The 26,835-nt window shown below is 42.9% G+C and overlaps 1 protein-coding gene across 4 annotated transcripts in view; it reads right to left on the reverse strand.

The window, feature by feature from the left end:
- CAPS2 (calcyphosine 2) overlaps positions 1-26,835 on the reverse strand; it is a 104,965-nt gene that overhangs the window by 39,916 nt on the left and 38,214 nt on the right. For all 4 annotated transcript variants that reach the window (XM_072146747.1, XM_072146746.1, XM_072146745.1 and 1 more), the window contains one exon: positions 3,247-3,342. In XM_072146747.1, coding sequence (XP_072002848.1) covers positions 3,247-3,342 — 96 coding nt within the window. The remainder of the gene's footprint in view (positions 1-3,246; positions 3,343-26,835) is intronic.

The following is a 26,835-nucleotide window of genomic DNA, read 5'->3' on the forward strand; positions in this document are numbered from 1 at the left end:
TGTCGCCAATGGAGTAGGGTAAGTAGAATATACACATCTTAATACTATATATCAATGCTAAATGTATTCACTCAAAGCTTTTTTAACTATCAAGTGACAATTAACCGAGCTGGGCACACAATATCTAAAGTCAAAGGTTTGTCTAAGGCTCTGTTCACAGTACTGTGTCATGACTTTTTATCCAATGGCCCCATGACAACTGTAATGAATTTCGGATACCAATGAGTCTTGACACAATCAATTGAGTTACAATGAGGTTCATCAGGTTTTCTTCTTTTAACTTATCTTGGTGTCCAGCCACTAATTGCTGAATGACCCCTGATCAATGTGTTGTTTGTCTTCTTTAATTCCGTCAATCCATTCATATTGTATTTGAATTAGCTTAGTAACCATGGGGGCTGTAACCTTTTATTCTCATACAACACACAGAAGTAAATTCCCGAAGAAAATAAAAGGTTACCACCCCATTGGTTACTGTGCTAATTCACTTCTTGGGTCATCTTGTGAGTGAGTCTAAGGAGAACTCTCAGGAACATTTACTAGAACATCTTTCATAATTCTATCAGAAACTCTTTGGTAACAGACATGTTGATAAATCGTTGAAGCTCAGTGCTAAGAGCACTTGACAGTTATTAACTTTTCAATCTCTTAGAAAGTTCTTATAAAATGTAAGGTCCGAGCAATAAACAACTGGAGACAATGTTATTTAGAATGTGTCCATACTTAAGAATGAAAAATATCTTTCTTTAAAATGTGTCTACCACCTCCTTAAAGCATCATACTCTGCTGGCAGCAAATAAATGCACTGATTTCCAAAGCACCTTTATTACTTCTCATTTTGCTGTAGAAATTTCCATTTTAATCCTTACCCTAATGAGGCAGCTGGTACACCATAGTTGTGTCTTTAGCTGTCGGAGCACTATTCCTGCATTATCAGATAAGCAGGTGAATTGTCATTAGAGAAGCATGGGGAGACACTGGATGAAGAGGGAAGTTATGTATGCAGGACTAGTAATGCTCTGGGTGCTAAGGACATGACCTTGGTGTGCCAACTAACTAATTAGCATACGGATTAAACTGGGATTATCTTGGAAATGTAGTATTGGACAGACATAATAACGGCACATTTCTCTACAACATACAGATTATAACGCTTGGTGAAGGTGGTACGCTCCTACAATACTTAGAAGATTCCACTGCAAAAAGCTATTCAGGTAGTGGTATCAGAGAAAATTGTTTTTTTAACTTTTAGCCTCCGTTGCTTTTGCTGAAGTCCGAGGTATACATTACACCCTTAAGGGCATGCGCGACCAGCTGCCCTGTTCATTTCAGGGTACAACTTGTTCTTGTAATCCCATAACTAAGACCCCACCGATGAGCATGTTAGGCCCTATCCTGTGGATAGGGCTAACTTGTTGTCATAGGAGAGGCTCTTTAAATTGCTTTAATCCTCATCTGTCACATAGACCATGGCTAGTCATCATCTGAAGATGTTCATTGTCGTCTATGACATAGTTTTCTATGTTCAGTGACCTGTCGAGCTCATGAAGTAGATCAAATATGATCATTGGCTACTGTGAATGATGGAACATACAATAAATATGTTATAAATCACTGTAATCCTGTGACGATAATAAGATAGATGGTGAGCAGTGGCGTAACTACCGCCGTAGCAGCCGTAGCGGTTGCTACGGGGCCCATGAGCCGCAGGGGCCCACGGCGCCTCAATCACAATGGCTGCACTGCAATTCCCAACCCAGTCCGGCCTCCGCCCGGGCCCTGCTATTCAGCGCAACGCTGTTTACACAATCTTCCCGCCCCCCTCTTTGTTCCTGCCCCCCTCCTTCCCCTCTGTTCCTGACCTGCCTCTCTGTTCCGGCCCCCTCCAATTTTCTTACCCAGCGCCGCTTCGGCTGTCCGGTCCGCGCACTCTCCGTAGCTCCTCCAGGCAAAATGGTGGCTCGGCTCCTCCAGCTCCTTCAGGATGCACTGCGCGCCCCTTGTCATGTGATTGAAGCCACCTGACGTCACTCACGTGACCAGAGGTGCGCGGTTTAGCATGGAGGAGCTTGAGGAGCCGAGTCGCTATTTTGGCCGTGAAGACACAGGTAAGAAGACTCGATCACCGGAAGGTGAGTATATAAGTTTATTATTTGTAAAGGGAGGCTGTTGGGGAATTTTATTTGTAAAGAGAGGCTGCTGCTGGGGCATTTTACTTGTTAGGCAAGGCTGCAGGGGCATTTTACTTGTTAGGCAAGGCTGCAGGGGCATTTTATTTAAAAAAAAAGAGGCTGCTGGGGCATATTATTTGAAAATGGAGGCTGCTGGGGCATTTTATTTAAAAAATGGAGGCTGCTGGGGCATTTTATTTAAAAAATGGAGGCTGCTGGGGCATTTTATTTGAAAATGGAGGCTGCTGGGGCATTTTAATTGAAAATGGAGTCTGCTGGGGCATTTTAATTGAAAATGGAGTCTGCTGGGGCATTTTATTTGAAAATGGAGGCTGCTGGGGCATTTTATTTAAAAAATGGAGGCTGCTGGGGCATTTTATGGTGCCCACTCATTCCTAGTTACGCCACTGATGGTGAGCTTATTGTGAATTTAATATTCTGAGATATAGGGGCTCATTTACTAAGGGTCCGAATCGCGCACTTTCATCGGATCTCCCGACGATCTCCGATTTGCGCCGAATTTCCCCAGGGATTTTGGCTTTCACGCGACAGAAATCGGGGGGCGTGGCCGTCGGACAACCCAACGGATTCGGAAAAACCGCAGAATTTAAAAAACCATTTGTGTCTCAAGATCAGCACTCACATGCACCGGGAAGAAAAAGGTGAACTCCGGCGAACCTCGGCACAGCAGCGATACCTGGTGGATATTGGGTGCACGATCTTAGTGAATTGCAGCAGACCCGAATCAGCGTCGGACAACGCACCGCGGGATCGCGACTGGACCGGGTAAGTAAATGTGCTCTAAAGTGTTCAGTCTGAGAACGGCAGGATTACTTTTTTTTAATATAGATTATGGAAAATAAAAATAAAGAAAATCACAAAAATTGTAAAATAAATTTTTAACAAAAGAATTTGATTTAAACAACAGGTCAGTTGTTTAAATCTGCGCACATATTCAGTTTACAAGACTTAGTGTATAGATGCATTATGAGATCCAGAAATAGCTACTGCATTTTGAAGGAAGGTCATGTTTTTAATAAGTCAATTTCACAATTTCGTATTTTGTTATGTTTACCTGTTTTTGCCAAATTGACGATATTCATAGATGGTAAGAGACTTGTCATGTGCAAAGAAGAATCCAATAAGCTCCCTGCAGGCATCACGACCATTTCTAAGACAAAACAAAGAGGTACAAATTTACACGTTGCAATTGTTTATTGGGTTATACACCAAAAACAGAAATTGTTTGGACCTGAAGCATGGTTTGTTTCTAAGAGCCTTCTGAATTACATTGCAGTTTCATGGAGAGAATACAAAACTAAAAAAAATGCAATCCCCAAACATTATATCACATGAAATACAGGCAGTCCCCGGGTTACATACAAGATAGGGTCCGGAGGTTTGTTCTTAAGTTGAATTTGTATGTAAGTCGAAACTGTATATTTTATAATGGAAGTTCTAGACAATTTTTTTTCTTTTGCCCCAGTGACAATTGGAGTTTCAAAATTTTTGGTGTAATTGGACCAAGAATTATCAATAAAGCTTCACTACAGACACCTTACAGCTGATCGTTGCAGTCAGGGACTATAGTAAAGCATCCAGAGTGCTTCACCAGAGGTCACAGTGGGCAGAGGGGTCCGTCTGTAACTATGAGTTGTCTGTAAGTCGGGTGTCCTTAAGTAGGGGACCGCCTGTATAGTCTTTTATTTCAGTTAATATAAGTAGTATGTTTTTTTAATGGAATGAGTATTATTTAATAATGACTACATTAGTTATTTGCACTAATAAAATCATATTACAAAAAAGAAACAGACTTTTAGTAAGGTCCCAGTCTTATCAGACACAATCCATAGACTTCCTATTCTCGTTATCCAAATACAGCATCAAATGCCTTGGGAAAAGTAACTCACGGTTTACATTCATACCAGAGTCATCAACAGGCCAGACTTTAAAGGTTTATATTCAGGAGAATTTAATAGATTTAAGGGAAATAGTTGATCATTGCTACCACAACAGACATTATGAGATGTGCATCTCACTTCCCAACAAGCACTTGAAATAACCTTGTATGTAAAAGCCTAATTTCATTATTGTTAATAATCAAATGTGTTTTCTCAACCAGCATATGTCAAGGTCTATGTACTATTTTGGGAGCAATGATGATGTACAGAGCTTCCTTTAAAAAGATTACAAGAATTGTCACTTGTTATTGAATGGTATAAAAAGAATTTTTTCAGCGGTATGTGTCATTTTAGAAAATAGTGAATACTGGCATAAAAAATAACCATTGTGTAGTTGATTCCCTCCGATTCTAGCACTGACTCAGTCCTTCCCATAGTTTATTAATAAGACACTGGCCTCACGCCATCACAACTGCCCAAAATAGGCACATAAATCATGTATCAACGTCATAGCTAAAGTATATCAGGTTTTATCAAAGTATTGCTGCTGAAATGGCTGCTGATAACAGATAATCCCTTTAAGACTTTGTGCTGCGGAAAAAACGTAGACAAGGACCTTGTTAAATTAGCTGGCATTACCCTAGTGGTTATGTAGTGCACCTTGAAGATGCCACAGGTAGCTGTATAACGAAAAGTGAAAAAAACAGATCGGTTCTGTAATATTCATAGACAACACAAGAGTGAGGCAGCATACAGAGTAAACTAGCGCCATATAGTACCACTACGCAACACAAAAGTGAAAACAATTAATGGCGCTATAAGATCAACTACTGCTTTATTGTTGCACAAATAGAAAATAAAACAGCAGAATTTAGCAGGTATGAAAGATGTGCATGATCTATGATAAGGCAGTATTTATAATACTTTGCCTACCTAGGAGCAGAACTCTAAAAACTAGGCAAGGACCATAGCAGCCAAATCTAAGCTATATAATGAGCTAAACACATAAAAGAAACTGTGCAAATTAAGAGAAAACATTTGCCATGTAGCAAAACTAGAGAATCTTTATTAACCCCTTATTAACGCAGCCATTTTGTAGGTTTAGGCACAGCCCCATTCATTGTATTCTGACTTGCGTCGCTTTATATGGTTATATCTAGAGATGAGCGAGCACTAAAATGCTCGGGTGCTTTTCCCGATGCTTGAGTGCTCATCTCGAATAACGAACCCCATTGAAGTCAATGGGAGACTCGAGCATTTTTCAAGGGAACCAAAGGTCTGCACAGGGAAGCTTGGCCAAACACCTGGGAACCTCAGAAAATGATGGAAACACCACGGAAATGGACAGGAAACAGCAGGGGCAGCATGCATGGATGCCTCTGAGGGTGCTTAATCGCACCATTATGCCAAAATTATGGGCAACAGCATGGCGATGACAGAGTGACCGAATGAGGCTAGATAGCATCTAAAACATGCAATAATTGACCCTGACACTATAGGGGACGGCATGCAGAGGCAGCGGTAACAGCGGCAGGCTAGAGAGTGGCATGGCGACATACCCCAAAAGGACTCAGGCTTCAAACCAATTTAAAAAATTCCTTTTGGCGAGGATAACGTGTAGCACTGTATGTATCAGTATTTTGCCTGGTTAAGGCGGCAGAGAGGAACCAAAGAAGGTGAGCAAGAAGCGCTGAAATGATTTCCTATGTGAACAAAAGGTTGACGGTATATTTAGTCGATAACACAGCATGGTGGCGACATAGTGACCAAGTTCCATAACGTATCTGGTGAAACACCCGAAAAATGAGCCTGACAATGCTCGTTTGATAAGGGGACGACATGTGGAGGCAGCCATGGAGACGACTTCCATGATTAAGAGCAACAGTATGGGGCATCCATATTGCGCTGCTATGATTGAAACTTCAGGTCTCCAGCATGGCGGCGACAGATGCGCCGAGTTCCATAATGTATCTGGTGAAACACCTGAAAATTCTGCCTGACACAGCTCGTTTGATAAGGGGATGATGTGCTGTATATCCTCTCGTGCTCCAGTGTCTGGGGTATAGAGAGTTGAAAGTTGCGCATGGAGACATTGGTGGACGCTGTGGAGGATCATGGAGGCGAAATGGACAGGAAACAGCAGGGGCAGCATGCATGGATGCCTCTGAGGCTGCCTAATCTTGGTATGGAGCTGGCGGTCCGCTGCCAGGCGATCTTTCGCCTGTCCAAGCCCCTGTCTCTCGGCTCCTCCCCACCCAAAATGGGCCTGGGGGCCAGAAGTGTTCACTTTGGAAAAAATTATAATTTTCAAAGCAGGCGGGGTCGTTTGAATATTTCATCTAGGAATAATGGAATAGCATAGTGGTTCTATTTTTAATTGTTTTTTCGGAAATGGTTCCATCATTAAGAGCGACAGTATGGGGCATCTATATTGCGCTGCTATGATTGCAACTTCAGGTCTCCAGCATGGCGGCGACAGATGGGCCGAGTTCCATTATGTATCTGGTGAAACACCCGAAAATTCTGCCTGACTCGTTTGATAAGGGGATGATGTATGGAGGCAGTAAAGTAGTAGTAGATTAAAGGTGATGCAGTTAAAACTATGTTAGTTGGATCTTGGGATGGAGCTGGCGGTCCGCTGTCAGGCGAGCTTTCTCCTGTCCAAGCCCCTGCCTCTCGGCTCCTCCCCACCCAAAATGGGCCTGGGGGCCAGAAGCGTTTACTTTGAAAAAATTATAATTTTCAAAGCAGGCGGGGGCTACAAACAGCACTTCTAAGAACCTTTTGTATAAGATCAAGTGTAGTACTGTTCTTATAAGTAATTGGCTTGGTTATGGCGGTTATTCAGGTTGAGCTTCTTTCACCTGGTGGAGAATGGAAATCCTGAGAAATCCAGGCTTTATTCATCTTGATAAGCGTCAGCCTGTCAGCGCTGTCAGTCGACAGGCGTGTACGCTTATCGGTGATGATGCCACCAGCTGCACTGAAAACCCGCTCAGACAACACGCTAGCGGCAGGGCAGGCAAGAACCTCATCATGTAATGCTATTGTAGCCCTGAGAAGGCCTGTTGGGTTCTTGTATGGCTAGTTTCTAACCTACACTGACAGCACACAACTGGATTTTGTGCTGTGCCTGTGACTTAAAGTTTTGAAAAAAAAAAAAAAAAATCGGCAGACTGTGCCAAATTCAATCAAACCCCTAATAAATTGCCCCACTTAGGTGTTTGAGATGGAAATGTGTGTCACTAAGAGCTAAATAGAACGTTCGCAAGTCTCCCTGCAAATTCGTCACAATATGGTACTAGCTGCACTACTAGTGCCAGCAAGCCCAGCCACAAGCAAAGAAAAAAAAAATATTCTAGCCCTAACAAGGGCTGTTGGGTTCTTGTAGACTCACTCCTGCCTAACAGTAAGCGAATATAACACCCTAACGCTATCCCTGCAGCAGCAGCAGCTCTCTCCCTAACGGCATACAGACAGAGAATGATGCGAGCAGCGAGGGCCGGGGGCTAGTCTATTCCAGGGTCACCTGATTAGGCCAGCCAACCACTGCTATTGACGTGTAAGTGTACCACGTGATGCAGGGTGGAGTGCAGAGTCTCATGGCTTGTGATTGGCTCTGTTTCTGGCCGCCAAAAATCAAAACGGCGGGAGATACCATTTTCTCGAGCTGGCAAAATATTCGTCCGAGCAATGAGCAGTTTCGAGTACGCTAATGCTCGAACGAGCATCAAGCTCGGACGAGTATGTTCGCTCATCTCTAGTTATAACTTTTGAACACTGTTACTTATCAGAGCAATTATGAGTTTTTTCCTGTTCTTTAGTGGTAGTGGTAAATGTTGGCTGATAAGTTTTGCGTTTATTTACAAAAAAAAAATAAATTATGAATTAAAAAAAAAAAATTCATTTTCGAAATTCGAAATCATTGCGTTTTCAGGCAGATAGATTTAAATAAGTTGCTGGATAACATTTCCCATATGTTTACTTTACATTTTCATCATTTTTGAAATGTCTGGATAATTTATTTTGATGACACCTGGCTTACAAATCGAATATCGATTTTCTGTATTTTCAGAATTTACTATTTTGGGGATAATTACTGTTTTGAATGAAATTTTACATATTTAACATCAAAACCCTCTATATAATCAACCCTTTTTCAAATCTGCACCCATCAAGCTATCAGAAACAGTTTTAGGAAGATTGTTAATCCCTTGAGATCTTCATAGTAATTAAATCAAAATGGATGTAGGATGGTAATGGTGAAATTTTGTCGGCAATACGTTCATTTAGCTCTAAAATTTACACATTTCCAAAAGATAAAAGAGAAAACCCATCTGAAAATTTGTTATGCAATTTCTCCTGAGTACAGAGACCCCCCACATGTGGAGTGTCCTGCAGCTGTCAGGATTTTAGTTCCTCATTGGCCTCTTTTGCAGGCTATAAAATTTTAGCTTTTTCATTATTGGGGCCATGTGATGGCATTTTTGCGGGATGAGATGCTTTTTCCAGTCGTGTCCCCTATTGTTGCAAATTTAGGAACTTTTTTTTTAGCGCAGGAGTAGAAAAGCATCAATTCTGTACTGAATTTTTTTACTTTTTTTTGGTGTTCACCGTATAGCCTAATAATCATGAAGGGGGTCATTTACTAAGGGCCCGATTCGCGGTTTCCCGACGTGTTACCCGAATATTTCCGATTTGCGCCGATTTCCCCTGAATTGCCCCGGGATTTTGGCGCACGCGATCAGATTGTGGCGCATCGGCGCTGGCATGCACGCGACGGAAATCGGGGGCGTGGCCGAACGAAAAACCGACGGATTCGGAAAAACCGCCGCATTTAAAACAAAAAATCTGTCGCGGAGCTTGCACTTACCTTCACTCAGCCCGTCCCGGTGAACTCCAGCGCGTTCCAATGCTTTTTAGCGCAGCAGCGCCACCTGGTGGACGGCGGAGGAACTGCCTTAATGAATCCCGGCCGGACCCGAATCCAGTGCAGAGAACGTGCCGCTGGATCGCGAATGGGCTGGGTAAGTAAATCTGCCCCGATATCTTTATTCTACGGGTCAATACAATTACGGGGATACAAGACTTGAATATTTTTTCTTACGTATAACTAAATTTGCCAAATAAAACCATAATGTGGGGAAAAATCTATAATTGTTGCATTGCCGTCTTCCAAGTGGCATAACATTTTTACTTTTTTGGCTACGGAGCTGGTTGATGGCTTGTTTTTTGCGGAACATGTTGTACTTTGCAACAGTATCATTCTGGAGTATATATGTTTTTATGATCACTTTTTATTGCATTTTTTGTGGGATTAAATATGTCATAATCATAATTTTTGCCAGGTTTTTAACAGTTTTTTTTAACAGCGTTCCTACTTTAACGCGGTGATACTATCTATGTGGGGTTTGTGTTATGATTTAAACTTCGTTTTGCGTTATATGTCTCTTTATATGTTATGGGGCTTGTGGGCGTTTTATTGATTTATTACTTTATTTTTTATTGAATCATTTTTTTTAACTTTTTTATTATTTCCACCATGCGACATGAACAAGCAATCATCTGATTGTTCATGATAATACTCTGCAATACTCTGTATTTCAGGGTATTAGCAGTGTCAGTCTATGCACATGCATAGGCTGACACTGTGCCTTTAGGATGACATCATAATCAGAACCCAGGGCTGCCATAGCAATGATCGGCGCCGCCTGAAGACGGCACAGGGGGAGGGAGGGCGATCATGGGGGAAAGACCCCCCAAAGGCAGTTTAGATGCCGCGGTTGCTCTGACCGCAGCATTTAACAGGTTAAGCACTGGTACTGTGTTACACTGGGATGTCAGCTACTGTCTGCAGATGACATCCAGTGTATTCCGATGCTGGCCCGGTTCAGATCTCGAGATATATCGGACACTGAGAAAGAAGGGATTAATTCATTACATACACAAAATCTATAGATACATACAACAGACAAACAATAAGATAAAAACAATTAAAAAGGAAGAAGTTCCTAACAAAACGACCCGAAGGAGGATTTGGGTACAGAATGAGGCCCACCAAACAACCCTCCTACACAGCCTTATCTCAAACACTGTATAAATGTAAACGAATGTAAGGACTCGGGTAAAAAGTCAAGATAGTTCCTGGCTATGATGCTCAGAGGATCAGCCAAAATATATAACAGATTATATACAGTACAGACCAAAAGTTTGGACACACCTTCTCATTAAAAGAGTTTTCTGTATTTTTAGGACTATAAAAATTGTAGATTCACACCGAAGGCATCAAAACTATGAATTAACACATGTGGAATTATATACTTAACAAAAAAAAGTGTAAAACAACTGAAAATGTGTCTTATATTCTAGATTCTTCAAAGTAGCCACCTTTTGCTTTGATTACTGCTTTGCACACTCTTGGCATTCTCTTGATGAGCTTCTAGAGGTAGTCACCAGAAAAGGTTTTCATATCACAGGGGCCCTGTCAGGTTTAATAAGTGGGATTTCTTGGCATATTAATGGGGTTGGCACCATCAGTTGTGTTGTGCAGAAGTCAGGTGGATACACAGCTGATAGTCCTAAAGCATAGACTGCTAGAATTTGTATTATGGCTAGAAAAACGAGTGACCATCATTAGTTTAAGAAATGAAGGTCAGTCAGTCCGAAAAAATTGGGAAAACTTTAAAAGTGTCCTTAAGTGACCATAAAGCGCTACAAAGAAAATGGCACACATGAGGACCGCACCAGGAAAGGAAGACGAAGAGTCACCTCTGCTGCGGAGGATAGGTTCATCCGAGTCACCAGCCTCAGAAATCGCAGGTTAACAGCAGCTCAGATTACAGACCAGGTCAATGTCACACAGAGTTCTAGCAGCAGACACATCTCTACAACAACTGCTAAGAGGAGATTGTGTGCAGCAGCCTTCATGGTAAAATAGCTGCTAGGAAACCACTGCTAAGGACAGGCAACAAGCAGAAGAGACTTGTTTGGGCTAAAGAACACAAGGAATGGACATTAGACCAGTGGAAATTTGTGCTTTGGTCTGATGAGTCCAAATTTGAGATCTTTGGTTCTCACTGTAAAGCATGTTTGAGGAGGTGTGGGGGTGCTTTGCTGGCGACACTGTTGGGGATTTATTTAAAATTGAAGGAATTCTAAACCAGCACGGTTACCACAGCATCTTGCAGTGGTATGCTATTCCATGCGGTTTGCGTTTAGTTGGATCATCATTAATAATAATAATCTTTATTTATATAGTGCCATCAAATTCTGTAGTGCTTTACAAATCATAGGGGACTTGTACAAATATAATATTACATTACAAATATAGAACAATAGAAGTGAGGGCCCTGCTCGCAAGAACTTACATTCATTGAGGATGAAGGGGTTGAAAAAGAGATTATATAATGGTCCAGCCATTCTATTCAACAGGACAATGACCTCAAACACACCTCCAGACTGTGTAAGGGCTTTCTGACCAAGAAGGAGAGTGATGGGGTGCTACACCAGATACCTTGGCCTCCACAATCACCAGACCTGAACCCAATCGAGATGGTTTGGGGTGAGCTGGAACGCAGAGTGAAAGCAAAGGACCAACAACTGCTAAGCAGCTCTGCGAACTCCTTCAAGACTGTTGAAAGACTATTTCATTTCAGGTGACTACCTCTTGAAGCTCATCAAGAAAATGCCAAGAGCATAAGTGCAAAGCAGTAATCAAAGCAAAAGGTGGCTGCTTTGAAGAACCTAGAATATAAGACACATTTTCAGTTGTTTCACACTTGTTTGTTAAGTATATAATTCCACATATGTTAATTTGTAGGTTTGATGCCTTCAGTGTGAATGTACAATTTTTACAATCATGCAAATACAGAAAACTCTACGATTGAGAAGCTGTATTGTATATGTTGCTGATCCAATACAAGATTGTGATGGTAACTAGATATCACATAAACTGAGATCAATGCTCACGAAGACCACAAAAATAAGCAAGCAAAGTCAGGTTTAGGAAATGAGAATTTAACCCAATTTGTGCCAACCACATATAATTACCTCAGGGGTTAGGCAAACTCTGCAAATGTCGACGGCAGACAACGTACCAGTAACAATCAAATCGGTGAACAAAATTGTTAGATATTCACATATAATCCATGGTGAAATAAGAAGTCTCCCGTTGATCCAAATGGATAATATACTATACATAAATCAGGATAAAGGATCACCTTAGGGGGTATGAGCAGAACAAATCCTTTGTATTTAATATAATAAAATAAACCAGGGCTGTGGAGTTGGAAGCCAAACCTCAGACCCCAACCCCTCAATTTCCAGAACATTGACTCAGACTTCAGCTCCACTCTCCTGTTTTCCTGGTGGCTCTAGCAGTGCTTAAGATAAATGCGAGCTTTCTTTCCAAGTTCCTCATTCCTCTAATCTATACCAGAGGATCCTCACTCCTGAGCATGTACATAAAGTGCAGCACACATTCATCTTAACTAAAATGGGGGATCAGGGTGTCAGCCTGTCAACCCATGAGTTGTGGTCCACACCCAGCTGACAGTCAGAGTACAGGCGGTCCCCTACTTAAGAACACTCGACTTACATACGACCCCTAGTTACAAACGGACCTCTGGATATTGGTAATTTATTGTACTTTAGTCCTAGGCTACAATGATCAGCTGTAACAGTTATTAAATGTGTCTGTAATAGAGCTTTAGTGTTAATATTGATTCTTATGACAACCCAACATTTTTAAAATCCAATTGTCACAGAGACCAAAAAAGTTCTGTCTGGGATTACAATGATAAAATATACAGTTTCGACTTACATACGAATTCAACTTAAGAACATACCTACAGACCCTATCTTGTATGTAACCCAGGGACTGCCTGTACTTTCATAACTAATGTAACATATCTGATGGCAGATCATTGTGACCAGCGGTAAGTACTTGTCACCCTCAGCTGCTCTCCTGCTCCTGGAGATCACGTTACCAGCCCATACAACCAGCATAAAACAGAGCAGAGAGACACATGGAAGAGAAAAGAATCTGCAGTGTGGTGCAGGGAAGAGAAGGAAAGCCAAGGAGAGGATTTTTTTTTGGCTGCTCTGTTGTTAGTTTTATGCTTTAGGGGTCTCCAGTATTATTGTCTGCTCTGGGGGGTCTTCATTATCAGTATTTATCTGGTATTTATATGATATTTATTGCTGTATTGCATTTATAATTTCTGGGTTGGCGTTTTGTGCTGTAAGCTGGTTGTTGGTGCTTCTAGTGTACTGGTTACTGATGGGGCCCCTTAAAGGAAACTTTTTTCAGTAGTTCCAGAGGTAGATATCCCATGTGCGGATCATTCATGGACATATTTTAGAATTTCTTTGCAAGCTGCTAATAGTGTTATAAACCTTTTTGTGTCTTTATGCAAACTACCTTCAGAGGCTACTAGGAGCATGGAGTAGCCTCTGTGAAATCCAGGGGCTAGGGCTACTCCATGCCGAGTAGCCTCTGCAATGCTGCTCCCTGCACGTCCATGCAGACTGTGAACGCAGTGGCTTCAACTAAGGGTTGCGGGCCAGAGGGAGCTTATGCGTGCATGCTCCTGGTTCCTGGCTGATGGCACTGGGCATTGCAGAGTCTCCAGTAATTCCTAGTGAATACCATGACATCTTTATTGAGGTCAAGTAAGATAAAAGATGACATGCTAGATAAACCAGACCTTGGTGTTTCCCCTCATGTGCTTAGTCATGGTCTGCATAAGTTGAGGAAGTAATAGTTTAAAAGGCCCACTAGTGTGGTCACATGTACCATGTGTGTAAAAACCGCAATAAAGTAAACAAACTTTAGTATTGTAAATACTCCAGAAAAACTGAATTTATACAAACTTCAAAACGATCATTCTGGATGTCATAAAATGTAATATATAAAGATACATTACATCAATATAGAATAAGTCAGACTATGACTATAAATATGAAAGGGCAACAAAATGATGCATCTAAGTACAGATTCATATTAGAGGATCAAGTCATGTCTTACATTGAGACCATTAAATAACACATAGAGAAATGACTAATAGAAAGAAAAATAGCCAAAAAGAGCCCTACACCAAATTTGTCAAATTACAGACTTAGGTAACTCCTCTGGGACAGTGTGCATCAACCAGCCATATACATAAGAATTGGGGTAAGAGGTAGTCAGAACAGGGATAATGGGGCTCATTTACTAAGGGTCCGATCTTTTGTTGGGTTTCCCGAATATTTCCGTTTAGCGCCAAATTGCCCCGGGATTTTGGCGCACACGATCTGATTGTGGCGCATCGGCGCCGGCTTTGGCACGACAGAATTCGTGGGGTGTGGCCGACGGACAACCCGACGGATTCGGAAAAAATGCGGAATTTAAAAAGAGTTTTGTGTCACAAGTTCAAGCACTTACATGCACCAGGAAGAAGAAGGTGAACTCCGGCGGGCCTCAGCGCAGCAGCGACACCTGCTGGATATCGGGCACACGATCTTAGTGAATGCCGGCAGACCCGAATCCTTGTCGGACAACGCGCCGCAGGATCGCGACTGGACCGGGTAAGTAAATGTGCCCCAATGTGTCAACCTCACTTATTACCCTCACTATGTTAAGATACTAGTTAAATTGGAAACTAATCACATGTTTCCACATATTAACCCGTCAAAGGACTTACTAAAGTGCTGAACAGAGCCAGTGATCAAGATTCCATTCAGCTGTATCTCTCAGCTCATGTTGCATGTCGTCTGTGTTCTGTATCCACTCCTGCTTTTGGCTATCAATACTGAGGTTTTTCATTCCTTCTGACAGATGAAATGAAGGGGAAAACCAAACATATTGGCAACGTCAGAGACTGGTGGAGGGTGAAAACAGCATTATGGAAATCACAGGGTGTTCCAGGGAGACAGCAGTCAGTTGGCAGAAGCATGAGTAGGCCACAGAGTGGCACAATGACAAATTATGGAGGTGGCGGAAACATGGAAGGCCACAGAGTGGCACAATGACAGAGTGTGGAGGTGACGGCATAAGCAGGAAGCCAAAGAGTGTGGAGGTGGCAGCAACTTGGTAGGCCACAGAGTGGCACAATGACAAAGTGTGGAGATGGCAGCAGCAGCATGAGGCCAGAGAGTGGCACACTGACAAATTCTTTAGGTGGCAGCAACATGGTTAACACTTGCGAGTAGTATATCCATCAGTCCAGCAGGACAGAGAGTAGGCTTATAAGTTCTTCTGTTTATTCTCCATATAAAGTAACACACAGACAGATGCGTTTCAACACATTGGGGCACATTTACTTACCCGGCCCATTCGCGATCCAGCGGCGCGTTCTCTGCAGAGGATTCGGGTCCGGCTGGGATTTAAGATGGTAGTTCCTCCGCCGTCCACCAGGTGGCGCTGCAGCGCCGAAAATAATCTTAACGCCCCGGAATGCACCATCCCATAGAAGGTGAAGGTGAGCGCTCCCCAAGCGACACAGTTTCGGTTTTTAAATGCGGCGTTTTTTCCGAATACGTCGGGTTTTCGTTCGGCCACGCCCCCCCGATTTCTGTCGCGCGCATGCCGGCCCCGATGCGCCACAATCCGATCGCGTGCGCCAAAAACCCGGGGCAATTCATGTACAAGCGGCGCAAATCGGAAATATTCGGGTAACACGTCGGGAAAACGCGAATCGGGCCCTTAGTAAATGACCCCCATTGTGTCTTCATCAAGGTATGTATGGTATATTAGAAATTCTATTCTATATTTGCTTTTTATGCATGTTTTGATGTGCAAGGTGCCCATCTCCTTCGTCGTTTACAGGCACCAGTGCTGGTCTCTTGCTGGCGTTTCTGTGCCTTGCTGGTGGAGATGTGGAAATATGCAAGAAACGCATTTCTGAATCAAAATTGTTTTTCATAATGATGTATGGTTCTATACCATTATTCCATGTTGCTATTGTTTTTTTTATTATGCTCACAATAGAATACATGTGTTTGTAAAATGTATATATGAGCTCTGTGCAACCACCTCCGATCACATGATCAAGCTTCCAGCTGAAGGAAGGTGGAGCTTCTTACTCAGGTATGTTAAACCCTGGGGTTGCCCGTATTCTATTCAGACCTTAATGAAGACACGATGTGACGAAACGCGTTGGTCTGTGACGCTTAGCTGTGTGTTTCTATGTGTGTTACTTGATATGGAGTATAAACAGAAGCCTACTCTGTGTTGTGCTGGACTAATGGATATATTCCTCGCAAATGTTCACTTTGTGTCAAGCTCCGAACCTGTCCGTGTGCAGCACTGGAGGCTGTGGAAGTCCTGCTTAGGTGAGAGCTGGGCGTGGAGGGCCATTTTCTTGAAGCAAAATGGTAGGCCACAGAGTGGCACAATGACAGAGTGTGGAGGGGGCAGCAACATGGTAAGCCACAGAGTGGCACAATGACAGAGTGTGGAGGTGTTGGCAGCAACAGCAACAGGAGGCCACAGAGTGGTACAATGAAAGAGTGTGGAGGGGGCAGCAACCTGGTAGGCCACAGAGTGGCACAGTGACAGAGTGTGGAGGTGGTGGCAGCAGCAGCAGGAGGCCACGGAGTGGCACAATGACAGCGTTGGTCTGTGACGCTTAGCTGTGTGTTTCTATGTGTGTTACTTGATATGGAGTATAAACAGAAGCCTACTCTGTGTTGTGCTGGACTAATGGATATATTCCTCGCAAATGTTCACTTTGTGTCAAGCTCCGAACCTGTCCGTGTGCAGCACTGGAGGCTGTGGAAGTCCTGCTTGGGTGAGAGCTGGGCGTGGAGGGCCATTTTCTTGAAGCAAAATGGTAGGCCACAGAGTGGCACAATGACAGTGTGTGGGGGTGTCAGCAACCTGCTAGGCCACAGATTGGCACAATGAAAGAGTGTGGAGGGGGCAGCAACCTGGTAGGCCACAGAGTGGCACAGTGACAGAGTGTGGAGGTGGTGGCAGCAGCAGCAGGAGGCCACAGAGTGGCACAATGACAGTGTGTGGAGGTGGGGCCAACAGGGTAGGCCACAGAGTGGCACAATGGCAGAGTGTGGAGGTGGCAGTATCAGAAGCAGCAGCAGGATGTCGAAGAGTGGAACAATTCTTTAGCTGGCTGCAACATGGGAGGCCACAGAGTGGCACAATGACAGAGTGTGGAGGTGGAGGCAACATGGCAGGCCACAGAGTGTGGAGGTTGCAGCACCAGAAGCAGGAGGAGGTTAGAGAGTGGCACAATGACAAATCTTTTAACTGGCAGCCACATGGGAGGCCACAGAGTGGAAAAATTACAGAGAGTGGAGGTGGCAACAGCAGCAGCAGGAGGTCAGAGAGTGGCACAATGACAAATTCATTAGCTGGCAGCAACATTGAAGGAGTGTGGAGGTGGGTGACAATTCCAGTCCCTGGTAAAGATGGTGGGAGGCAGATGGAGCAACTGACAGCAGATGTGTGGCATCAGGCGGGTGGCAGCATTAGAATAGTGGCTGAGGCAGGTAGTTAGAATCCCTTTCTCATTTCTCAATGTTTGGGGGAGGCGTCATAGCTGATCTAATCTGATGCATAAGGCATTGGTGTAGCTGCTGCTGCTGGTGGAGACTACCCTCCTCACTAGGCGAGTGAAGGAAGTTGCTCATTAAGGACTCCAGACTTAAGCTGTTGCTGATGGAGCTGCTACTGCTCCTTTTCCCCCCCATCTCCCCACAGCAGCCGTGGCAGTAGTACGTGACCGATGACTGCCAGGAATCCCCCGTTCAGACCTGACAGAGGAAGGACAATGGCGCACATAGGCAGTGACCAACTGTCTTTTCACTATTTCTCTATAGTACACCAGTTGTTTCTCCCTCTCGGCAGCTGGAATAAAGGCACACATTTTTGACCGGTAGCAAGGGTACAAGAGGGTGGAGAGCCATCACTTTGCCGGATGTTCACTATTCGGCTGTCATCTGACGAACCCACGGACTCTTGGCTGGGGTTGTCAGATGTCATTTGGAAGGAAGTGGATGACCTAGTCAACCAATAGACAACCTTTGGGTTGTTTATCAACACACTGCCGCTAGATGACACCGGCAGTTCTGGCCTCACAGAGTCACCCCTGTCGCGATGTCCCCTTATTGTGCTGCGACCTGTGCCTGATCCCTGTCTGACATATTGGATAATCAACTATTTTGGTAATAAAGGAGGAAAAAAACTCTGTTCCCATGAATCACCGCAAACTTCGGATTTGTGACGAATTTTCCCTGAAATTCAGAACGAATTCCACTTTGTTTGAATCAATTCGCCCATCTATACTGATGACCTGTATTTGTGGGATACAGTACATTGGGCAAACCATTCGCAAATTTAGGAATGACACCAAGAATTGTGAAGACACTACCATATCACGCCATGTGTGGGAACATCACGGTGGTGACCACAGGGTGTTGCCATTAAACAAAGAAATTGTGGAACCATCCCCTTTAGACGAAAGGTCATGCAGCGTGAGTCCAGATGTATATTCACACAAAGGCAGTACAAACAAATGGACTAATTGAGCATATAACATATACTTGCTTTATCTAATGTGCCCATCATTTTCATGTTGCTGGGTTTCGTGGTCCTTGATGTCACCACATCTCTCCTCCTTTACTTACTTACATACTCTTTAGATTTATGTCTGCATATGCGTGTATGGCCCGTAGTAAAGTATGTCTCTTTAAAGAGAGGACACTCTTATACGTACCAATGGAATAATTTAGGTTTTGCGCACCGATCATACTAGGTACGTGTGCATCTCCTTCTGATATGCCGATTTACTGATGTTTTCAGCCAGGATTCAATGTCCTGATTCAGTAATAAGCCTAATCGCGTGTTTTCACTGGTGTAAAGCAGATACTTACCATCCAGATCAGCGATAAGAACATCTCTAAGCAGAGTTGGTTTCCGGAACACTACGTTATGGAACTGCTAATCTAGATAGCTTGGGACACTAATAAATACAATATGGGTCACAGTATCAACGGTGCAATATGGCATGCTGTGACTCGGGTGCTATGCGCTATTCTCCTGTATAATCCACCTCACACCTCTGATGAACTGCTATGCCTACCAATAGCAGGGAAACGCGTTAGGTGTACTGCTGTGCCATGTATATTGAGAATACTGTAAAATGGCACTCTAAATGGTTTTATGTTTGTAAACATGAGCCGTGAGATATAACTGAATGGAATCTTGATCACTGGCTCTGTTCTAGCACTTTAGTAGGTCCTCCGACGGACTAATTAGGAAAACGTGTAATTAGTTTCTAATTCAACTAGTATCTCAACATAGTGAGGATAATAAGTGAGGTTCACACATTATCCCTGTTCTACCTTTTACCCCAATCCATATGTATATGGCTGGTTGATGCACACTGTCCCAGAGTCCCAGTTACCCAAGCCTATTATTGCACAAATTTAGGGCTCTTTTTGGCTATTTCTCTTTGGGCCTAATTTTCAATAATGTAATAAATAAAGATTTGACATTTTAATGTTCCGCTTTACAGACAGTCATTGCTCTGTGTTATTTGAATGATTATGGGACTGGTGATATCCTTTATCATTGTTAATTCCTATGTTTTGTGAAACATCTGAAATTACCATTGAATATCAGAAATAAGTTTTTCATAGGTTGTTTTATTAAACAGACAACCTTTAAGAACAAAGACTATGTGCATGCATGTAATTTAGTGTGCACAGTAAGTGGCAAAGTATGCGCTTGGTTAAATAAAAAGCACCTGCCATCAGTATACACAAACGTCATTAAACAGATATTTGACCAGAAAACACAGCCGTGTAAGAACTGTACTTAGTGTGTACTGTGGCTGAAATGACAAGCATGGAGAGACAATAATGGATATATAAACATTCTGCATGGCTTATTTCATTATGTACTTCTATGGTCCTCACAGGAAATAGGAGGCATGTTACAAGTTTTAAATAATGTAGGAATTGGGAATAAGGAGGGCATTTATTATTAAACGGTTCTGGCCTGTATTCAGAAATACAGGAACATTTTTTCTGGTCTGTTAGACAACTCTACCAACTATTACAGATTGTTGTCACGGGTGCTCTTGCGATCCCTGTCTCGGATCCCTGTCCGTGGCTCACCGCGTACATCCGGTGCCCGGCACCACTTACCTCCCCTGGCTCCAGCGGCGATCTCCGCTGCTCCCACGACTCAGCGCGCACGTACCCGTCTCCAAGGACGCGTGCGCGCCGGCTCGTTAAGATTTAAAGGGCCAGTGCACCGATAATTGGCGCTGGCCTGATTTAAATTCCAGCCTCTTCCCGTTACCCTAGCCGGATCTTCAAACTTCCTGTGATTCCTGTGTTCCTGTGTGCCAGTCCGTTCCTGTGGTCCTGTGTTCCAGTGTGCCAGTCCGTTCCTGTGGTCCTGCATTCCTGTGTGCGCTCCTGTGTGCCAGGTTAACTGCCGCAATCCGTGCCAGGCGGCTGTAAGCTGTATTATACAGCCGAAAACCCCGTGAGCTATCTTCATACACCCCTCAAAGCACCAGGACGTTATGGTACATCCTGGTGTGCGTAGGGGTTAATATGTCAAAACCTCACATATAACTAATATGCATTAAGTTTTTTTGTAGATGGCTCTAGCAGGAAGTAGGCTGACTTGATAACAGATATGCAATGGTCACACAACACGAGGTAATCAGACTGTACAGGAGGCGGAGGTAAAGGCACTGTTGGAGGTGTGTAAAGAGGCAGAGGGTAAGAAAAGTGAGTCTTTTGGGATTCCTTATGATTTCTGACCTGAAATAGTGAGTCCATCAAAAATTATGGTAAAGGCCAAGAAAGCTAGAACAGAGCAAGTGGCCATTCTGGTTACTAGAAAGCCCCGGGGAAAGGAGCCTGTATCAGTACAGACCGTGACCCTCGCTGGCCTAGTAGGTTTATCTATATTTCTATCTTTAAAGAAACATGCTTCACCGCTGAAGAAGCAAGATTGGATAAAACTGGGGCCCAACAGATGGAGGGTGGACTATAGTAAAAAGGTGACAAGTAATGTCTGCCAAGGACCGTTTACCTTATGATGGCTTGGTGCATCCATAGGGTTAGACACTAGTCTCAGACTCTGTATGCTCCGTGGTATTGAGTATTACTTGTATTTACTTTTGATGCTGCCCATTTATACAAGTATGCTTATTTGTGCTAAGCACAGTTTAGGGAGAGTAGTGAAAACCCTCATATATGCAACCGCTATATCCCTTTCAGAGGTTGCAAACTGGCTACATACAGCTACTGAAGGTAAGTAGCTATGAGCATGTGCTTGTCTGTGTGGACCTCTTTTCTGAGTAAACTGAATCCTATCCTGTAAAAGCAACGATAAGGACTACAGCCCAGAGATCGATAAATACATAAGTCTGCTCATTCTACAGACTATAAAGAGTAATAAACCCCAAAAAAGGGATTGGCTCAGATTTTTCTTAATAACAGCTAGAGTGGTAATTCCGCGCTACTGGTTCTCTCGTATAAGTCCTTCCATATTTCGGGGGGCAGCATGGGGGGCATGAGATGACACTTCTGTTCCGCATGGAAGTCCCGGCAGCAATGACGCCTGGATTCCTCAAAGTATGGAGACCATGGATGGAATTCAGGAAATCTTAAGGTTTTAAGGATCTATTTGAGAGCCAGGTTCACTAAAGTTAATGTACCTCCTACCCCTCCTCACTGCCTCCTGCCCTCCTGGTTATACTAATTTTTCTAATTGTTTTTTTATGTTACCTCTCAGGTCATATTGAGGAGCACTTAGCTATTATCTTGGGGCATCATATTAACTGTGATTTTTTTAGGGACAGAGTGTGGCCAAAGTCATTAGGGTAACAAATTCTGCAGTGATAAGTCATGGCCGGGAGAAGTTGCCATGACATTTTCTACCTGAAGGAGAAGGATTGCAAGCAGTGAGGAGACTACAGGAAAAGACCAGGATGGTCCAGGCCAACACATACATAGAAGTAAACAATGGCAACCTAATTTGATCAGTAAGTGATGTTTGTGACTGCCCAAGTGCAGCCCATGTGTGTAGTAACTTTAATCCTGGTATATTTGTGTGTGGTTACTTACTCTTGATATATATTTATGCATACAGTTCATTTATCTTTATGGTATCTATTTATATATGCAGCATATTTTTATGTATGTGTTTATTCGTTGCCGGTAAATATTAAGATGTGTGCTGTAGTGATTGGTATCTATGTGTTAAGTATATTCATTGCTGGAATATATGTGTTTGCTGCATCCATTGCTGGTATATATTTATATTTGTGGTATATACAATTCAGGTATATATGTGCATGTGTAGTATTTGCACTGGAGGCACATCTTTTTCTGTTTGCACTATATTTGCTGCTGGTATGCCTTTTTGTAGATGCCATGGCAGTTGGTCTCTTAGATTTCATTCTTATGATATTTAATGGGAGGGAGCCATTTCATTTTTTCCCTCAAGTTTGGCCCTGATTTTGCTGTGTTTTGCCAGAATTTTACAGAGAGGGGGCACAATTTTACTTTTCTGCCCTGTTCCCTAAAATGCCTTATCCCCGCCCTGAGTGGCGCTCCTGATGGTAGTCCAAGGTATATAAACAGGAAGACTGTAATATGTAATACAGTGGTTTTAAGGATAGAGAACTGAGGGAGGCAAGGGGAGCAACTTACCTCAGGTGATGCTCTTTACGGACTACAGATACTAATAATTTTAGGTCATGGCTATGTTCTATTTTGTGCATTGACCTTCAAGACACATGACTGTAACGGCCTCAAGGTTTTCGTTTCGCCATTTTAATCAATGGACAATAAGAAGCGGTTATTGTTATAACATACCATATTATTTCACTCGTTATGTTTCTGTAGTCAGATCAAATAGAATACAACATAGTGACATTGCTTCCATCTACCATGTCCTTGGATATCCATTACAAAGCGAGAGAAATAATCCACTTAGCATCTAGTATTGTTAGACTGTTACTCAAATGGAAGCTGAGATACCCCTAAGGTAATAATGATGTGATGTGAATTAGCTTTTCCAAATCCTTTTAAGAAAAGGGGAAATTTGTGGGGGTCATGTTTAAAAATAGATCACACTTCCTAAAAGATCCTTGGGATCAGACAATCCTTTTGGTGAGTTTAATCCCATTAACGTCACAGTGGAGCAGGGCTTACACTTGTTACTCCTCCTACCCTGTGTGTGCGGCGCGCAGCATCCGTATGTGCAGTAGCTCCGGCCTCGGAGCTGTGGCTGCTCAGCCGCGGACCTGCGTTCTGCAGGTTCTGCAGGGTAGGAGGAGTAACGTGGCTACTGGGGCGTGGAGTAGCCGCGTTGTGTAGCCTCGTGCCCGGCTACTCCACGCCCCAGTAGCCGCATAAGTAAATCTACATATTAGGGGAATAAAGTTTGTTAAAAGTTAGCGGGGACGTGAGGAATAGCTCTAAAAAGAGCTCTCCTCACGTCCCTTACATCCACCTACCAGCCGATCTACCTTTATAGGTAGAATCGTGTTGGTAGGTGCCCTTTAATGCAGTAACATATCTTTATACAGTACATACGGCGTGCAGTATATATAATTATTATCACTTATAACAGACATACTGTCAGTAAATATCTCAAAAGCATCTAAATCTGTCATTTTACAATTTGATTGCAACACAACCATTACCTTTCCTATAAATCTATTTGCTTAGAATGGATACTGAGAAATAAATACAGATTAGTAACCTGCTTTCCTTTGAAAATGATCTGAGCTGTATTTGTATATAATATATATAGAAAGGTCCATTACGCAGTAGTGCAGCTATTATGACTGGAGACATTAAAGGGATTATGCTGCGTTGTAAGGATCATGAAATCAATTCCTGGCCTACTGTGTGCGGCGAGCATTGACAATGAACAATGCCTGCTTCTCACTGTGCACTGGTGATATTCTGCAATTACTTCTGCCCTAAGGTGACCCAATTCTACCAGCTGCTTAAAGTTGGGCTATGTGGGGCGAGAGAATGAATGCTTCTGACTGCCGAAAATATATATTATCACAAGCAGAGACTTTACAACCAACGTACTTATCAGACGAGATGTTAAGGCTTTTCCAAACCTTTCATTGAGTCTCTTTCAATATTCTTATATTCCATCAGTCGCTAACAATATCAAAGTTGTGGAAACCTCCTTTAAAGGAACTTTACACACTGCAAGTTATCATTATTGTGGTGAACACAACAATGGGGCACATTTATTAAACTAGCTGCACCAGTCTTTTGCTGTCATTAGACAGATGAAGAACTGCTCTGCACCAAAGTATAGGTGATCATTAAATGGAACCTGTCACCAGAGGGCTATATTTCACTGGGTACAGGTTCCTATACACACTGTAAAGTGCATTACAGATATGCTTTTATAATACCTTAGTCTTCAGTTGTTTGTTTAATAAACCCCCTTAAACTTTACCTGGCTCCCTGCTAGCATCTTCCTGAAAGTCCTGGGGTGGCTGAATTTCAAAATGTTACATCCACTTTCTAATTACCACATTTTGTTTCCTCAACTCCCTGCTCATCTATGTTCAGCACATACCCCTCCAACATCCTATCTCTGTCCATTTCCTGCCCGTCATGACATCAGCTCATTGCACAAGCAAGCAAATCTCACTGTTGCCCGCTGAGCCTTCTATCTCCGTCATACGCAGTGAGCAGCCAATGCATCCCGTCCCTACGCTGTGTAACTAGGCAGAGCGGAAATACCCAAACTGTCTACATTTTATTCTAAGGTATTATAAAAGCATGTCTGCAATCCACTTTACAGAGTGTATGGGAACCTGTACCCAGTGAAATATAGCTCTCTAGTGACAGGTTCCATTTAAGGGGTTAAATATTTAGTCATAAAGAAGTATTCCAGGATTTACATACTGATCCGATTTCCTTAGAATAGATGATCAATATCAAATTTGTGTTATTTCGACAAATGAAACGGTCATTGAGATATTGGATATTGGATCATTAGCCGAGTTGGGCAGTCTGATTTCACAATGCAGCATTGTCACAATGGGGAACTGTGATGTGACAAGGGTAGAAAGTCACAATTCATCATTGTGGTGTCACAATGTATCATTAACATAATGGGGCACATTTACTTACCCGTCCCGTTGACGCCGCTGATCCGGAATGTCCTACGAGGATTCAGAGCTGCTGCGATTCACTAAGATTGTGCGTCCAATTTACTGCATGTGTCGCTTCCCCCGCTGAGGTCCCCTACTTCTTCCCGATGCATGTGAGTGCTGATCTTGCTACACAATTTCCTTTTTAAATTCCGCGGTTTGTCCAAATCAGTTGGGTTGTCCGCCCCCCGATTTGTGAGCATGCAAGCAGGCGCCGATGCACCACAATCCGATTGCGTGTGCCAAAAACCCGGGGCAATTCAGCGCAAAACAAAAAAACTCGGGAAACCTGTCGGAAATGCATCCGACGGACCCTTAGTAAATGTGCCCCAATGGGTCATTTTGATGTCACAATGAGACTTTGTTACAAAGGGGCATTGTCACAATGGAGAATTGTGGTATCACAGTGGATCATTGTCAAAATGGGTTATTATGAAGTCACAATGGCCCATTGTCATAATGCATCACTGTGCTGTCACAATGGATCACTGCCAGAAATTAAACACTCTGATATTACAATGGATTGATTTGACGTCATAATGGATTATAATGGAGCATTGTGATGACACCATGGAATACTGTGAAATCAAAATGGGGCATTGTCATATTAAGCAGTGTAACAGTAAGGCAATTAAATTGCACAGTATCACTGTCACAATCTATAATTTTGATGTCACAATGGAGAACTGTCACAATGGGTCATTGTGGTACCACAACTTAGAGAGTACAACTTAATTATGTGTCTTCTCCTTGGTACCCCTTTTCCCGGACTACTAGTCCGTATGTTAATACCCGATTGTTGTTTACTCCTTCTCCCTACCTTCCTCCTAAGTTTGATATGAAAACATGGTGGTTTATGGATCATCACAATATTGGTACCATATTTAGCTCAATACATATGATTGTTTACAGGCCTTTTTCCCTTATATACAATGTGTAAAGTGTTGTCCCACAATGTGAGGGGACTTAATTCCCCCTCCAAGAGACGTAGAGCCATAATCAATTACTCTAAACTCCACCCGATGTGATTTGTCTCCATGAGACACATTTCTCTACCCCTCTGAGCCCTACTTACTTTCTTTTCCAATATAGGCGTTTTTTCCTAGCATCCCATACAAAGAAGATAAGAAGAGTGGCAATCCTTCTTAAAAACCCCTTCCCTTTTCAACCTCTGGAATCATACTCTGACCTTGAATGTCGCTTCCTGATACTCTCAGGGATGCTACAATCAATCACATATTTGCATAGTAAATTGTTATGCACCCCCGACATTTCAGCTCCCTACTATTAAAGCCATCTTCCACAGACTCATACCGCTCCATAATCTGATTTGGAGACCTTAATTTTACAGTCAGTCCTGCTATGAACCTGGATCGGTGCATATTTATGCAATTGCTTAAAACTCATAGTCTAGCTGATACATGGTGAGAGTCTCAAGGAAATACAAGTGGCTACACCTACTTTTTACCAGTCCCCAGCACTTACTCCAGAATTGATTACATTTTACTGATACTACCTTTTTATCCTCCTTGCTATACTCTAGGCCAGTGATGGCTAACCTATGGCACTGGTGCCAGAGGTGGCACTCCGAGCCCTTTCTGT

The sequence above is a fragment of the Engystomops pustulosus genome, chromosome 4, assembly GCF_040894005.1.
Source record: "Engystomops pustulosus chromosome 4, aEngPut4.maternal, whole genome shotgun sequence".
In the NCBI taxonomy this organism is placed as follows: domain Eukaryota; kingdom Metazoa; phylum Chordata; class Amphibia; order Anura; family Leptodactylidae; genus Engystomops; species Engystomops pustulosus.